Genomic DNA, 18,105 nt, shown 5'->3' on the forward strand with positions numbered 1-18,105 from the left:
ACTTTCTAGACTAATAATTTTGTCCTGGTTTAAACTCAGTGCATCCTTATAATAACTTCATCAGAAGAGACTTCATTGAAATTTTGTTTTTGTCATTTTATAATAAACACTTTTGGTTCTGATTATTTCTAATGATAAATCTAAGACATGTGTTCAGTTTTTATAAGAGGACTATTAACTTTGATTTTAACTGGATCTATGAATCTTTAAATGTTGAATACTACAAATGTGTTTCTACAATTCTGATCTTTTCTGTTTCAAGAAAACTATGATGAAAAAGTAAGTGTGTTACATTAGTTTATTGTAAATTCTAATAATGTGGTACAATCATCAAAGCTTCTCTTTTGTTTGTTGTGTATTTGTCACTAAAAGCTTTGTGTTTGATCACAGCAGTTAATATAAGCATCTCATTATATTTTCTTCTCATTGGCAGCCTGTTTTAGTTTAAACTTTTGTTACAAGGTTCTGATCTTAGATGTAAATGTTTTACCATTTCATGAACTCAATGCATCGTAAAGCTATACGGTAGCCGCCAAAGGACAAACATGTCATCGTCTGGGGATGAAATGCGCTCTGGATTTTAACCAAGCAAACTGGCATATGATGTCTTCGAAATCTATGTCCCTATTCAGTTCAGATTCAATCAGTGGTGTAGTTTATATTTTTGTAGTGAGTATAGTGTGATTTTTCCCTCTCACCCTTACGCTCACTCGTCCCAGCTCGACCCCATAAGCACCACTACACACTCAGATGCATACAGTATGGATCTTCATGTATCTGAGAGCATTCTGAAAGTGTACTCATGAACACATACTGTAAACTGAATGTGTTATCATCATGTCAGTTTTTTGCTAGCAAGAAAAGACTTTAACAGCCAATGGGTTTACAGCTGGGGAAACTGGACTGAATTTTAGACTGGTTTAGTGTCAATCAACATCTAACTTAGGGCCAAGATTTAATCAAAAATAATTTAATAAACTGTTTACAATCTTCATGGCTAACACATGCATGAAAAAAAACCTCTTTCAATAGCTATTATCCAACTATGGCCAACATTAACATACAGTAATTTAATGGTGTAAATGTTTTTAATTACCTCACAGAAGTTAAAGATCCTGTACATTAAAATCTTGCGTAGATATTAAAATGAACACATAAGCGAAGTTTAACACTGTGAAGCACAAGCAAACATACTGAAATACGAACTGAAGGTAGATAGTGGATTTTATTTAAAACTGCTTCCGCTTCTCCGACATCTTCTCACTGACCTTGGTGCCCCTGGGCACTCGCCCAGTTTGCCAATATGGTTAATCTGCACCTGGGTAATATAAACAATACAGTTCATTATGTAAGGTATTTATACACCACTGATAATCTAGTTATGGATATTATATTGCATTTCTGTAAAGAGAACCTTATAAAAGTTACACAATGCACCTTTAAGCTAACTTGATGCTCTTGTTAAATGTCTGTGTTTTTAAATCCTGTCCTCCATGAACATTTTGTCATTGTTTTTCACTTATTGTACTAGTGTGTTTCTCAATAATTTAATACTTGTATCCTACATTTAAAACTTGCAGATCAGGGCAAGATTTTCTGAGAGGACTATTCATTTTGATCTTAACTGTATCCATGAATATTTAAATGTTGAATACTACAAATGTGTTCCTACAAGTTAGATTTTTTCCCTTTCAGGAATTCTTTAGGAGGAGACATATTAAACTTTGGTACCAACGTCCATTTTTACACCACAGAATGGAATATATGGTACTGTAGGTTTTCATATGTTTTTGATCGCATCTTCCTCTTCAGAAAATCCCATAGATTTTTATGGGATTAAGGTCAGGCGAGTTTGCTGGCCAATTAAGACACGCATTTCACGTGTAGAAACATTAATCTTTATTGAAAGTGTGACATATTTGTAGTTGAAATGTAACATACATTTAGAATTTGGTGCCTATTTGACAGAGAAAAGGGGTGTTTGTAGTCTCACCCCCTCAACAAAGATATTGGACTTCCTTCTTTCAATGATGCAAAATGTTGATTTTAACATAATTGAAAGAAGGAAGTGCAACACTGAAATCCGTATCCCTGTCTCAGCGGAAACTGAGAAAATTATGCATGACCATTCAAAACCATGACTGGGGTTCTAACTATACAAAGCTTAATGCAAATGGGTGAAGTGTCCCTTTAAACCAGGTACTGGTAGTTTTGGCACTGTTTACAGGTGCCAAGTCCTGTTGGAAAACGAAATCTGCATCTCCATAAAGTTGGTCAGCAGCATGAAGTGCTCTAAAACTTCCTGGTATACGGCTGCGTTGACCTTGGACCTCAGAAAACACAGTGGACCAACACCAGCAGATGACATTGCACCCCAAACCATCACTGACTGTGGAAACTTTACACTGGACCTCAAGAAATGTGGATTGTGTGCCTCTCCACTTCCTCCAGACTCTGGGACCCTGATTTTCAAAGGAAATGCAAAATTTACTTTCATCAGAGAAAATAACTTTGGACCACTCAGCAGCAGTCCAGAAGCAAGATGCTTCTGACGCTGTCTGTTGTTCAAGAGTGGCTTGACACAAGGAATACAACAGCTGAAACTTATGTCTTGCATACATCTGTGCGTAGTGGTTCTTAAAGCACTTAATCCAGCTGCAGTCCACTCTTTTCCACATTTTTGAATGGGTTTTGTTTCACAATCCTCTCCAGGGTGCGGTTATCCCTATTGCTTGTACACTTTTTCAATCACATGTTTTACTTCCCTTCGCCTTTCTATTAGTGTGTTTGGACACAGAGATCTGTGAACAGCCAGCCTCTTTGCAATGACCTTTTGTGTTTTACACTCCTTGTGTAAGGTGTCAATGGTCGTCTTTTGGACAACTGTCAAGTCAGCAGTCTTCCCTATGATTGTGTGTGAGAACTAGACGGAGAGACCATTTAAAGGCCTTTTAGGTGTTTTGAGTTAATAAGCTGATTAGAGTTTGGCACCAGGTGTCTTCAAAATTGAACCTTTTCATTTAAAATATATCAGTCTTTGTGTAATGAATGAATATAATATACAAGTTTCACTTTATGAATGGAATTAGTGAAATAAATCAACTTTTTGATGATATTCTAATTATATGACCAGCACCTGAATATCTAATATATAAAAGATTATGAGACTTTATTTCAAAATGTAACAATTAAATATATTTCTATGTCCTTAGGCGAGGGGCATATGTATATGTTTAACTCTTACTGGCATCGTGTGTCAGCAATTTACATAGAAATGCTGTGGAATTTATTATGCATTTCACAAATGGACCACAATATTTGTAGCAATAGCCAAAAGTATTTGTTGATTATTTTATGCCAAAAAATGTAAGATTATGCTCCATAAAGATATTTTCCCACTGTGAATATTTTTTAAATGTATTTATCATTAGTAATATGTGTTGCTAAAGACTTGACTTTAGACACAAATAGTCTGAACTCTTTTCCATGTAGGACTGTGTTGTGATGGTTAAACACCCAGAGAGGTTCACTGGTAAGTGGAAAGTTGGAGCCTGTAAAGATGAGAGAGGTTTCATCTGCAAGAGGAACACAGGTTAGATGAAGACAAGACCTCACTGTGTAAATGTTATAACTCTAACTCAATCCAATGACATTGACATGAGTTTATGGGTCACTTGTTGATTTCTTACTGTAGATAAAAGTATTTTGTTTGTGTTTTAGACTCTCAGCTGTCCGCTCCCGTAACCACAGCAGTACCACAGAAATATTCCAGTCTGGGCAATGATTCATATAAGGTCCAGCTGGAGAAGATGAGCTGGGATGAAGCGAGAAGACAGTGTAAAGCTGATGATGCTGATCTTGCAAGTGTACTGAACTCCATCAGTCAGGCGTACACCAGCCTACAAGTCGACAAACTCAAAGAACCTTTGTGGATCGGACTCAACAGTAACCTGGTAATATTCATCCCTCTTCACAATAAACACATTCATGTAATATCATATACTGTATACACACTGCAGAAATGATTTTACTAACATATGAGTGTGGTAATGTGGTTTCTTCAGACGCTTGGACTCTATCGCTGGGTGGATAACTGGTTTCTGAGCTACAGTAAATGGGCTACAGGAGAACCCAAAAACAATTTAGCTTGTGTTTATATTGACACGGATGGAGACTGGAAAACTGCAGCGTGTAACAACACATATTATTCCCTCTGTAAACGATCAACAGGTATTTTACAAATAATCATTTATAATAATCCGGCCCTTTAAAAGATAAACCTCGACACCACAAACTTTGCACAAACTTTTTTGGTCATTTGAAAGATTTTAAAGTGCCCATCTTATGACTGCTTTTCCACAAGTTATATAGGTGTATGAGTTCCATAAAGCATGTTTCAAAAGTTGTTTGCTCTAAATAGCTTGTAGGAAAAGATTGTTACCCATCTCTTGTAGCCTCTGTTTCAGGGCAGTTCAGATTGTGCCGTTTTGAGCTAGTCTTACATATTTATGAGCTGCTGCTCCTTTGATCACGCCCCACTACTAACGTCATGTCCCCGTGCGCGTGCTCAGTGGTATCGTGAGCAGTACAGACCATACGGTGTTATTATTTTATATATTATTATTATTAACGGTTTATGTTGCCAACAGACAAATCATGCAGAAAAGTATCACTAATAAGTACACTACAGGAGAAGAAACTCATGACACACAATGATTCCAGAGTAAATTGTGATGTTACGTTAGCAGTCACAACAATAAACTCATTTTCCCTGGACAATGCTAACATATTCCCATTATAAAACATTTTCAAGCGCATTATTTTCGCAAATTACAGAAATTAATACCCGGCGGGGGATGTATACTGCTTGTGGACCGCGTGCTAATTGCTAGAAGCTAGCGGGAGGTCCGGACCGTAAAGTTATAAGAGGCTCGGGGGTTAGCCTCGTCAGAAAAGCCGGGGCGGTAAGGGCCGGTCTCGGTGTGTCAAACTCATCATGACACACAAAGATTCCAGCGTAAATTGTGATGTAGCAGTCTGAACAATACACGCGTTTTCCCTGGACAATACTAACATATTCCCGTTATAAACATTTTCAAACGCATTATTTTCGCAAATTACAGAAATAAAGACCCGGCGGGGGATGTATACTGCTTGTGGACCGCGTGCTAATTGCTAAAAGCTAGCGGGAGGTCCGGACCGTGTATATATCTATGCGGACCGTAAAGTTATTAGAGGCTTGCCTCGTCAGAAAAGCCGGGGCGTACGGTCTCGGTTAGTTTGGCAAAAAGCTTTTACCTCTAGCATCATAAATGTAGTATTTTGTGACAGAAGATGACAACATGCAAAATATAACGTGACTTCTTACCTTCTGTGATGAAACAACGCGATCGCGAATCGAATCCAGTCTGTTTCAGATGTGTGAATGATCCATGAAAGTCCAATAAAATACATCCAATGACCATTTTTGTCCACAAATGCTTATAATCCGTGAAATATAGATACATAGTCTGTTGTTTACATCAGATTTCGCATGAAGGTCTTATCGCCTACAATCTGAGGACTGTTTGCGTCGTAACACAGTGTATATAAGATTACTCCGGGTTCCAATAACCACGCGTTAAAACTTTGTTTTTAAAAGTAGGTGTGAGTATAATCCATAATATCCAAATAGCGCTGTTATTTCCGTGAGACATGATAACAGCACAGAGGGTCTCATTCAAGTGACTGCTCTATGCTCTCTAGCTACCTGGTGGGTGGAGACCTGCGAGTGGGGTGGTGGGCGGGAAAATTCAAACTGAATGTGACGAAACGGTTTGTTACGTCACAACGGAGCTAAGTTTTAACTAGCACAATCTGAGACTCAAGGCAGAGGACATTCAGAAACCTGTATCTCACTCAAAAGCGCATGGATGGATTTTTTTCCAAGTTTGTATGCGTGTGGGAGCATCAGAGACACAAATGAACACCCCAAAACCCAGAAAAAGTGAGTTTTTCATAATACGGGCACTTTAAAATCAAGGATACTATGATGGCATAAACTATATTTTTGTTTACAGAAGAAGTTTCAAACATTTAAACATATAAGTTCAGGCTCAAAATTCGAATCTGAAGGCTTATTTAAATTAGAAATATTTAAATTTGAAGCAGCACATGGAAAAAACCTATATGTGGATATATGTGCATATATGAAACCTATATGCAGCTTATATGCACATATATGCTGCATATATGCAGCATATATGAAACATATATGCAGCTAATATGCACATATATGCAGCACATATACAGCATATATGCACATATATAATAATATATATGCACATATATGAAACCTATATGCAGCTACTATGCACATATATGCTGCACATATACAGCATATATGCCCATATATGCTGCACATATACAGCATATATGCCCATATATGCTGCACATATACAGCATATATGCCCATATATGATAATATATATGCTGCATATATGCAAAATTGAGGTGCATATATGTGCATATACAGGCCATAAATTATGTGAATTATTAAATAAAGTTATGATGTCTGCACATTTAAAACATTTACAAGATCTGTCTACGACATGTATAACAAAATGGTTTAATTTAACAGCTACTGTTCAGTGATATTTAACAGCGACAGTAGTGCAGATGGTAAAGCGAGTTGTCCAATGATCGGAAGGTTGGGTGTTCGAATCCCAGCAGTGGTGTGTGGGATTGCATTTTTTTTTGTAATCGGAAGGTTGGAGGTTTGAACCTTGCTCCTGCAGGTGCAGACTGTCATTGGTTGGACCTTTATTTATGTTTAATTTATTAGCAGCTACAGATTTTAATAATTTTACCAATATATAGGTTAACATATATGTACATATAATATAGGAAAACGGCCAATTTTATATATGTCACATATATGTAAAACTTATATCAAAACCTATATTGAAACATATATGTTTATATATGTTTTTTCCATGTGTTTACTAATATATTTAAAGTTTATCATATTTGGGTTTAATTGACAGTTTCAGTTTAAGAGAGATCTGATATACTAACCCCTCACACGGTCCACAGTTTTTGCCCCTACAGATCCTCCTCAGCTGCCGGGTAACTGCCCCGAATCAGATCACAGGAACAGTTGGATCCCATTTAGAGGACACTGCTATACGTTCATGACCTCCACGAGTGACATCTGGGTTCATGCCACAGTAGAATGTATAAGAATCGGTGAGACGCTTCATCCTCCTCCTAATGAGATTATTAAAGGTGTTTTAGAATATAAAACTGTATTTATATAGACATAGATCATTAATAAGAGGTCTGTACATGGTAATGACATATAATGAGCCTTAAACACGATTGTTTCCTCCTTATGTAAACCTTGTGCATACAAAAGGCCGCTGGAAAACCAATCTCAACAAAACACAGACTGTGACGCTACAGTCGAGATGTACGCTAGAGGCTGACATTTTTTCGGGAATCCCGCGGGTCACGCGTATCCCGCGGGATTCCAGTGGGATCGGGAACAAAATCACTATTAATCACGGGATTGGGACGGAACAGGAAAAAATGTCAGCGGGAGTGGACAGGACCGGAATCGTTATAAAACTATGATACCCAACTGTATACACAAATATGTAGTTTCTATAAATAAACTTAGTTAATATAATGTGTGCGTGTGTGCCTGTGTGTGTGTGTGTTTGCATGTGTAAGAAAGGTTGCATGAATGTTCACGGGTGCGCCTCCCTGGTGCATAGTGAAGCGCTCCAACGCAGCCTGAGCGCTTATGAGAAAAGGGAACAGCAGGAAAGAGTATAGCGGCTCTGATCAAACGGAGAGATAAGTGTGTGACAAGAGTTGTGTTGCGAAGAGATTTCCTGCTGTTTGGATAGTTTCTGTGGTTTATTGTGTGCGTCAGTGCCGAATAGTAAGTTTGTTCTAGTTGTCTTTAAATTAGCAGCAAAGATTACCGCGTCTTTTATGTTATATTGTCAGTTATCCTTCATAATGTAAATGAAGCTGTTAGATAGCGCGAATCTTCTCATTAATAGTCATGGTACCCAGTTTACATTTGTGTTAGTTTATCTTGTACATATTTATTCAGTATTATTTCCTTATATTGGAGATTGTATAGTTCTAATACTTATACAGTTATTTAACAATTCTAACAAATATAGTTATTTACTGTATGTGTTATCTGATACATGTGCTAGTCACATTCTAGAACATATGACACCATTTCGCGGTATCTTGTATATTTTTGCATACTTTGAACTTAATTACAGCTGTTAATGCTGGTTATTTAAACAAATGTATATTACTGTTCTTCCATAAGGCTTTTATTCTTGTTTATTATTTGTTTTTGCAGAACCACACAAACACAGAAACTTAAGTGCATATTAATGAAAGGTTGTATGCCCATACTGCAACTGTGAATTAAACACCCATAGTCCAATTATTCGTCTGGTTCTTGTGTTCTGTACTCTAGACTTTGGGTTTATTAAACTATTGAGACATGGAGTGAACTATGTATTGTTTTTCTTTTATTTACTGTATTACATTTTCTGGAGAAAATCTAGAAACCGGCTCAGCAGCTGGTCCAAAACAGGATGGAGAGCAGATTAAATCAAATTCTATGTATGAACTAAACACTAGTTGAAGAAAAAAATATATGGGAGCGGTACAGGAGCGGGAGTCAGTTTAAACAGGAGCGGGATGGGAGTGGGAGTCAATTTACCAGCAGCGGGATGGGATGGGATTATTTTTTAAACTTTGGTCTGGGAGTGGGACGGGACAAGATTTATTTCAATGGGAGTGGGACAGGACAGTAGTGAAAATCCACTCCCGTGTCATCCTCTAATGTACGCCCCCAACATTAAATTGCACATGAATTAAAAACTAAGTTGTTACAATGATAAAAACAAGGTTGTGACTGCTGGGTCAAGAATGTACGGGTGTGAGGAGTTTGGGAAAATAGGTCCACAAGTTAACAACGAATGCTAAAACAGCTGTTGGAAAGCATCTTTTGCAGCGATTTTTGTGTGAGCATATCAGTGAACACCCCTGACCACTCGGTGAGTTTCACGTCTTTGTAAACGAAAGTTTAATGCATTTTAGGAAGGATTGTTCCAGTGCACCATTACACCCATTGTAGAGGTCTGAGCTGAAACACAAACACGCGAAAATTCTCAGGGCAGCCGAAAATGTCGAAATTTCAGTCAAAACCATTCTATTTCACCATAAACAATCTGAAAACAGAGCTTTAAGTCTAAAATACCGAACTTGTCCTTTAACAATCTGCAAACAATTTATTATTCCTCAAAATCTGATACAGACTCAAACATAAGATCTGTTTTACACACACACAGAGCTACTGAAGGAGCTGCTCTGAGAAACAGCCAATCAGAGCAGAGCTCAGCATTTATTATTCATGACCCTTTCAAATAAGGTAATAATAGACCATTTCATTCTAAAGGCAAATCCTAGTGTTGTAATGGGACAGGAAAAACTGACTCTGGATATTTTTTGCCCTTAAAGGAACAGTATGTAAGAAATTAATATCAATTAATTATAAAATGGCCCTGATATGTCACTAGACGTTAAGAAATCAATTTCATTTCTAATAATTATATCACCGACAACAGTGGTCCGGCCAGGATATTGTCATTTAAAAAGTTGAGTTGCAGCCCTCAACTGATGTTTATGTTGTCATTTTGTGTATTGGCCACCAGTTGTGTGATTGCAGTACCAGTTTTAGCCACAAGTTTTGTGATTGCAGTACCAGTTTTGGCCACAATCCTACATACTGTTCCTTTAATAAAGACACAAACCTCCTGGTAGATATCAGAGAATAATTTAACAGATAATTACAATGCATTCTTTGGCACCTTTAAAAAGATCACATGTTTCCAAATATTAAAAGCATTTACATACATTTAAATCTGACAAACACTGGTTGAATTCACTCATTTTAAGGTAAAGCGTTACTCCTAACATCTGAATGTATGGTCCAGTAAATGGACAAATGTTTTAATGTTACTGTGTTGTTGTTGTTTTTGTTGTTTCTCATCTTTGGCAGCTGTAACATTCAGAACTTTAGTTTAACGGCTGAATGATTGGTTTTAAAAGCAGATACAGTGAGTTATCTGTCATTTCAGGTGCATCTTTAGTGAGTATTGAGGATCCAATAGAATCACAGTTTATCCGACAAAACCTGGAGATCGTGCAGGATGAAGTCAAGTCAGTCTGGATTGGACTTCACCCCAGTCATATGGGTTAGAACGAGCCTTCATCTAAATCAATATAACACATTTAAAATCACAGAGATATTGAACTGATGTTTGTGTGTGACAGGTGATTGGATGTGGATTGATAATACGGTTGTGGAATACACAAACTGGAAACCGGAGATGCCAGATGATGTTAAAAAATGTGTTGAAGTTCAGTCAGACACTGGGATGTGGAGCACCAGCAGCTGTAATGATCGCAGAGGTTATATCTGCAAGACTGCTAAAGGTCTGACAAATACACTTACAAATAATCTGCATTAATATCACATCACCTTACTGTATGTTAATATCTACATGTGTCTTTATTAACAGTTATACCACCAGCAGAGAAGCCATCAGTCTCAGGTATGATGAACTACATCTGCAGGGTTTAATTATAACCTGTGAAAAGTGTTCACGAGTTAACAGTGCTGAAATCAGAATCAGAATTTGGTTTATTTGCAAAGTGCACACACACACATTTTATTTACATAAAAACTTATTTAGTAGTATTCAGGACAGTGATGGTAGGGACAGATGATAATGTTGTGTTAATTGTTCAAGCTAGAGTTTTAGGGCGCACTCACATTATCCAAACCAAACCAAACCATGCCCCAGCGTGATTGTCACCCCTCCCTACTCCCCCAGATGTAGGCACTCACACTGTACTTCTTATCGATCCGAGTCCGGGCGCGCTTTCGTTATTAAGATGCAATTGATTTGGAAAAAAACAGGAAGTAAAGCTCTCTCTTAACATTGGAACCCACCGTGATGATAAGCCTGTGTTTTTTTATTCTGAGTCATTTGGTGCGCGATTACAGACAGCCCTCTCACATGTCATCATATTGCTTAGTTGATCTGTCACGTGTGCAGCTCGGACATTCACGTAACCCCGCTGCTCGCAGCTAAAGGTTTTTATGGAGGCAGATGAAGCAAGTGGTCGCGCAACTGACATCTTCACCTTTGGAATAGCGCTCGGGCGCGATTGCGCTCACACCACAGCCTTCCGCACCTGAGCCCAAGTGAACCGCGCTCCGGCCCACCTCTGCAACCCGGCCGCGGCGCGAATAACCAATCCGCGCCCGGGCACGGAACAGAGCGATCACACTAGTCAAACAAACCAGGCTTTGGGGGTCAAACGCGCCCGAGCGCAGTTTGGTTTGGATAGTCTGAGTGCGCCCTTAATGCCTAGATGTTCTAGTGCACAGAGATCTGCAACATCTGCCTCAGGGGGGAAGGGTAAACAGGTTGGGGCCGGGGTGAGAGGGGTCTGTGATGAATGATGATGTTCCCTGCCTGTTCCTTCACTCTGGAGTCCTAAAGGTTGAGCAGGTGCACATTAATGTTTTTTAGCTGTCCTAACAGTCCGTTGCAGTAAGATATCTGATTTTCTTGCTGCCACAGAACCCACTTAATAACAGCTGAATTAAGCGGTGTCATCAGTACCTGTGGCAGGTTGAACTTTTTCAGTAGATGAAGAAAGTGCAACTTCTGTTGTGCCTTTTTCACACTGGAGTCAATGTGATTGCCCCACTTCAGGTCCTGGGAGATGTTGGTCCCCAGGAACCTAAATGACTCCACTGCAGCCACAGCGCTGTTCATGATGTTAAGTGGGGGGATTGCAGGGGGTTTTCTCCTAAAGTCTAAGATCATCTCTGCTGTTTTGTGCATGTTAAGCTCCAAGTTGTTATGACCGCACTACTCAGCCAGCTGCTCAGGCTCCTGTCTGTAAGCAGACTAATTACCGTATTGAATGAAGCCAATTATTGTGGTGTAGCCTGCAAACTTCAAGAGCTTGCAGGTGGTTGATGATTTACCAACAGATTGAGGTGGGTACAGAGAACTGTTTCAGTTTGTACAGAAGGGTATTTGAGATGATGGTGTTGAAAGCAGAGTTGAAGTCTATGAACAGGATCCTTGCATAATTCCCTAGTTTGTCCAGATGTTGGAGAATGAAGTGCAGTCCCATGTTAACTGCATTGTCACAGACCTGTTTGCTCGATAAGCAAACTGCAGGGGATAAGCAAACTGCGAAAGTCAACCGTAGTTGAGGAATAAAGACAGCCGTGGCTGTGTAAGCAAAGCAGTGCTCTGCTGAGGGAAACGTGGGCTAGTAGGATTAACCCCACGGAAAATACTCACAAAGGAACCCGTTGGGACGCAATGTGGAGCCCGAGCCAGACACGTAGGTTCGCGAGGATACAGCTAGTGAAAGGCTGACAGCCAATGCTCCGCAACAAAGGCTGCCAAGGCAGCGGAGGAAGAACAATTCAAACCATTACGCATTTTTGTTCTGAAGGCCTTCCATACTGACACAGTTATGAAGCATCAGTTGGAGGCTGCAAGCCGACCTGCGAGACTGCTCTCCGTGCTCCCCCTGGTGAGGAAAGAACACGAGAGGATACACGCTCGATACGAACACTGTAGAATCTAATGAACGTATTAGGTGTCGCCCAACCAGCAGCTCTGCAGATGTCTGTTAGCGAGGAACCACGAGCGAGAGCCCAAGATGAGGCAACACTCCGTGTGGAGTGCGCTCTCAAATTAAGGGGGCAAGGAATACCCTGAAGATTATAAGCCAGGGCGATAGTATCCACTATCCAATGAGACATCCTCTGCTTGGTGACAGCCTTCCCTTTCTGCTGGCCACCGCAACAAACAAAGAGCTGGTCTGAGGTCCTGAGGCTTTGCGTGCGGTCCACGTAGAATCGCAGTGCGCGTACGGGGCACAACAAAGCCATGGTTGGGTCTGCCTCCTCCGGGGGCAGCGCTTGCAAGCTCACCACCTGATCTCTGAAAGGAGTGGTGGGAACTTTGGGCACGTAGCCTGGTCTGGGTCTCAAAGTCACGCTCGAGACAGCAGGACAAAACTGAAGGCACGAATCGTCAACAGAGAATGCATGTAAATCCCCTACTCTCTTCACTGAGGCCAATGCTAGCAGGGTCAGAGCTTTCATTGATAAAAGCTTCAGACTCGCAGACTGCAAAGGCTCGAACGGGGGGGCCTGAAGGGCTTTCAGCACCATGGACAGGTCCCAGGGAGGAATAGAAGGAGGGCGCGAGGGGTTTAGCCTACAAGCGCCTCTTAAAAATCTAATAACTAAATCATGCTGGCCAACTGATCTGCCGTTGATAAGTGAGTGATGAGCAGAAATAGCAGTGATATCAACTTTAATGGTGGAGGGTGACAGCCTACCGTCTAGCCTATGTTGAAGGTATAAAAGCACGATGTTAATAGGGCATTCTCTGGGGTCCTCGCGTTGCGAAGAGCACCAGGTGACGAAAAGGTTCCATTTAAACGCGTAAGCCCGTCTCGTGGACGGAGCTCGTGCCGCGTCGATTGTGTTAGATACCGCTTGTGGTAAATCACCTAAACCTTGCGCGCGCTCAACGACCACACATGGAGATCCCACAGGTCGGGGCGCGGGTGCCATAATGTGCCCCCTCCTTGAGAAAGAAGGTCCTTCCTCAGGGGAATCCGCCAGGGAGGGGCTGTCGCGAGGAGCATTAGTTCTGGAAACCAATTCCTGCTCGTCCAGTATGGGGCGATCAGTAGAAGGCTCTCCTCGTCCTGCCTGACTTTGCACAGTGTCTGTGCGATTAAGCTCACTGGGGGGAATGCGTATTTGCGCATCCCCCGAGGCCAGCTGTGTGCCAATGCGTCCACGCCGAGGCTGCCCTCGGTTAGTGAATAAAATAGGCGACAATGGGTATCGTCCGGCGACGCAAACAGGTCTATCTGCGCACGACCGAACTTCTTCCAAATTAGCTGGACCGTCTGGGGGTGGAGTCGCCATTCGCCGGGGCGCGCAGCTCGAGAAAGCGCGTCTGCCGCTGTGTTGAGCGAGCCCGGAATGTGAATGGCACGAAGGGACCTCAGATGCTTCTGACTCCAAAGGAGGAGATGACGAGCGAGATGCGACAGGTGACGGGAGCGCAAACCGCCTTGACGGTTGATATACGCAACGGTCGCAGTGTTGTCGGTGCGTATTAGTACATCCTTCCCTCGCAGCTCCGTAGCGAAGCGTACAAGTCCCAGATATACTGCCCACAACTCGTGGCAATTGATATGCCAGTGCAACTGGGGTGCTGTCCACACCCCTGAAGCTGTATGCTCGTCGTACGTGGCACCCCAGCCCGTGTCGGACGCATCTGTGTGGACAACAGCATGCTGAGAGACCTGTCTCATGGACACACCGGCCCTGAGAAATGCGGGGTCTGACCACGGGGGGAATGTTAGGCGACACGCAGGTGTAACAGTTACACGATGGATGCCGGCGCGCCACGCTCTCCTCGGGACTCGATCGTGAAGCCAATGCTGAAGCGGTCTCATATGGAGCAGCCCGAGCGGTGTCACAGCCGCTGCTGCTGCCATATGCCCCAGGAGCTTCTGAAATTGTTTCAGCGGGACCGCATTCTTCCCTCGAAATGAACCGAGGCAAGTCAGAATTGACTGGACGCGCTCTTCTGTCAAACGCGCCGATAAATCGATCGAGTCCAGTTCCATCCCGAGAAAAGAGATCCTCTGCGTGGGACAGAGTTTGCTCTTCTCCCAGTGGACCCGAAGACCCAAACGGGTGAGATGCCGAAGCGTTAAATCTCTGTGTTCGCAAAGTGTCCGCCGAGAATGCGCTATTATAAGCCAATCGTCGAGGTAAGCCAAAATGCGAACACCGCTCTCTCTGAGGGGTTTTAACGCCGCCTCCACTACTTTCGGGAACACACGGGGAGAGAGAGACAGCCCGAACGGTAAAACTTTGTACTGGTATGCCCGTCCCTCGAATGCAAACCGGAGAAACGGTCTGTGACGAGGGAGAATGGACACATGAAAGTACGCGTCTTTCAGGTCTATTGCCGCAACCAATCTTGGGGGCGAATTGAGTTGAATATTAGCTTCGGTGTTATCATCCTGAAAGACCTCCTCTGCAGAGATTTGTTCAGAACGCGCAAATCCAAGATCGGTCGCAACCCACCGCCTTTTTTGGGTACTATAAAATACGGGCTGTAGAAACCCGACCTCATCTCGGTTGGAGGGACCGGCTCGATCGCGTCCTTCGCCAGCAGGACCTCGACCTCTGCATGCAGTACATGTGCATCGGACGCTTTCACCGTGGTGAAACGAATGCCCGAGAATTTGGGTGTGTGCCGGTTGAATTGTATTTCGTAACCGAGGCGGACAGTGCGTAAAACCCAACGAGACGGGCTGGGAAGCTGAAGCCAAGCCCCCAGGGACCGTACGAGGGGAATTAACGGCACTACCGGGGTACCCGCGGTGGGGCGGCGGAGCGGGACAGGTGGTACTGCCGGTACGTCTGCTGGGACAGCATAAGTATCTACAGTATGTGTGTGTGTGACACTGACCTGAGCTAGCTGAGGGTGGCGGTCGTCTGGTCTCCTCAGCGGAGAGCACAGACTCCGATGAGGGCGCTGGTGGTCCCGTCTCCTCAGCGGAGAGCTGGGACTCCTCAGGACACCCGCTGGCGATAGAGGAGAGGGAGGAAGAGCATGTAAATGCCCGCTCACATCTCTCTCGATCCTCTGGAGACCTGGAGAAGGAATAGGAATGCACTATTTTTGTGGTTTTGTGGGTGCCGGCTGAGAAGCCGGCGGAACAGAAACAAAACGAAACCAAGGATTCTCCACTCGGCCCTCCACCGGTGGAGGGAGCGATGCCATCACCGTCTCCCGAAGAGTGATCCCATCCAAATCCAGGTCGCCCGTCTCAGGGCCGCTTCGATTTCCGTTTGCCACGGGAAGCGGGTGGGGCGGGCGGGGCGGGCTGCCGACGGCTGGTCCCCCTCCGTGGCCTGGAAGATGTTCTAGTGGAGGGGGTGGAGGCAGCCGCCGCAGGGCGCCCTCGGCGAGGAGCGGACGGGGCCGCCGGCGCTGGAGGGCGAGATGCAGGTCGCTTGCGCCGGGGCATGATCTGAGCGATCGCCTCCGTCTGCTTCTGGGCGGCGGAGAACTGCTGGGCAAAAGACTCCACCGACTCACCGAAGAGGCCAGCCTGTGACACGGGAGCGTCTAAGAACTTGTTCTTGTCCGCGTCCGACATGTCCGCCAGACATAGCCATAAGTGGCGTTCCTGGACCACCATCGTGGACATGGCACGACCAATCGCCTGCGCTGTCACCTTCGTAGCGCGAAGAGCCAGATCAGTGGCAGCCCGGAGCTCCGAAAGGACAGGCGAGTCGTGTCCTCCCTCGTGCAGATCCCTCAAGGCCTTCGCTTGGTGAACCTGCAGCAACGCCATTGCGTGCAGGGCTGAAGCCGCCTCTCCACATGCCTGGTGGGCAGCGCCCGTTAAACCGGAGGACTGTCTGCAGGCACGAGAGGGGAGGGTTGGGCGGTCCTTCCAAGAGGGAGCGTTAGCCGGACACAGCTGCATCGCGACCGCGCGCTCCACAGGAGGGATCCCCGTATAACCCTTAGCGGCTCCTCTGGTGAGGGAGGTGAGGGGGGAGGGCTGAAACGGCCGTAATCTGGTAGAAAATGGCGACTTCCAGGTTCTAGTCAGCTCCTCGTGCACCTCGGGGAAGAAAGGCACCGGTGGAGAGGGTTGTGAAACCCGGGCAGCTCCAAAGAACCAATCATCCAGGCGGGACGGCTCGGGCTGAGGGGGGGGAACCCACTCTAACCCTACGGTCTCCGCCGCTCGAGCGAGCACGGCCACCATCTCTGGATCGAACTCCGGCGTCCCAACCCGACCAGAGGGAGGAAGGGCGTCGGGGTCCACGTCAGGGGGAGGAGGCCCACCCTCGGATGCTGCGGCGTCGGTGGACCCGGAGGGAGGCACAATGGATTCTAGAGACATCGTAGAACACGACGCTGAAGTCTCCATTGGCACATCAACCGGCTGTGGATGAGGAGGCTGAGAGCATGAGGACGAATCCCCCGACCGGCTCAGCACAGTGATGCGGAGGTCGTCCTTTGAGAGCTTAACAGCCGCACCGTGGCGGCGCTCAGCACTCGCATGACGAGGGTTGCGTTTTTCCCGGAGGAAAGACAACCGTCTCCGCAAATCCACAAGGGACATGTTCTCGCAGTGAGAACACTTACCCCCAGCGAACGCTGCCTCTGCGTGCTCGATGCCCAAACACGAAAGACAACGCTCGTGACCGTCCTTCGGACCCATGTATTTGCCGCACCCAAGATCGCACGGACGAAAAGCCATCCTGAAAAGGACGCTGATGTCCGGATATACGAGAGAGTGGCTGCCTTTAACAAGGCACAAAGCTCTCTCGTATCACTCTTTTAGGGAAATTCACTCAGATGCTCAGTTGATGATGCGCACAGGGAAAGGCAACGCACACACTAAACTCAAAACAACAAACAGATGCAGAGCCGTGGAATACTGCGATGCGTCCGCTGTGGTACTGCCAGTCCAACCAACTTCAGCAATCGATCCCAACAGAGTAAAGTAGCTTCTCAGTAGCAGATACTGCCGGCTTTCGAAGCGATAAAAAGCTAATTTCCATATTTGCACCTGCTGCTTATATAGGCACCTGGCGGGGCGGCGCCAGCATTATGCAAATATCTCAATGCCAAGTTCATTGGCGTTTTAGTAGTATTCGAAGCAGATTGGTCTCTCTAAGCGAGTTCCCAATTCGTCGGTCACGACGTGACGTCGTAGTGACCGACTGAAAGGGAACACTAATCTTTCAAAGAACTTCATAACCACAGATGTCAAATAAACAGGTCTGTAGTAATTTATTCGTGAGATTTTTGGTTTCTTGGGTACAGGGATAATGGTGGCCTGTTTGAAACATGAGTGGACCTCACACATCTCCAGTGATCTATTGAAGATCAGTGTGAAGATGGATGACAGCTGGACAGC

The 18,105-nt window shown here is 44.2% G+C and overlaps 1 protein-coding gene across 5 annotated transcripts in view; it reads left to right on the forward strand.

The window, feature by feature from the left end:
* The window catches only part of LOC135743926 (macrophage mannose receptor 1-like), a 54,378-nt gene that overhangs the window by 27,485 nt on the left and 8,788 nt on the right, over positions 1-18,105 (forward strand). For 3 of the 5 annotated variants that reach the window (XR_010530608.1, XM_065261831.1, XM_065261834.2), the window contains 8 exons: positions 1,696-1,767; positions 3,493-3,592; positions 3,721-3,953; positions 4,065-4,230; positions 7,075-7,227; positions 10,158-10,274; positions 10,354-10,515; positions 10,602-10,634. Coding sequence is in view for 4 of the 5 variants with exons in the window: in XM_065261831.1 (XP_065117903.1) it covers positions 1,696-1,767; positions 3,493-3,592; positions 3,721-3,953; positions 4,065-4,230; positions 7,075-7,227; positions 10,158-10,274; positions 10,354-10,515; positions 10,602-10,634 (1,036 nt within the window). In the remaining variant the exon portion in view is untranslated. Of the gene's footprint in view, positions 1-1,695; positions 1,768-3,492; positions 3,593-3,720; positions 3,954-4,064; positions 4,231-7,074; positions 7,228-7,396; positions 8,456-10,157; positions 10,275-10,353; positions 10,516-10,601; positions 10,635-18,105 lie in introns of those variants that run through there. The other 2 variants (XM_065261832.1, XM_065261835.1) reach the window with 2 other exon arrangements.

This window comes from Paramisgurnus dabryanus, chromosome 2 (assembly GCF_030506205.2).
Source record: "Paramisgurnus dabryanus chromosome 2, PD_genome_1.1, whole genome shotgun sequence".
NCBI classification, from domain to species: Eukaryota; Metazoa; Chordata; class Actinopteri; order Cypriniformes; family Cobitidae; genus Paramisgurnus; species Paramisgurnus dabryanus.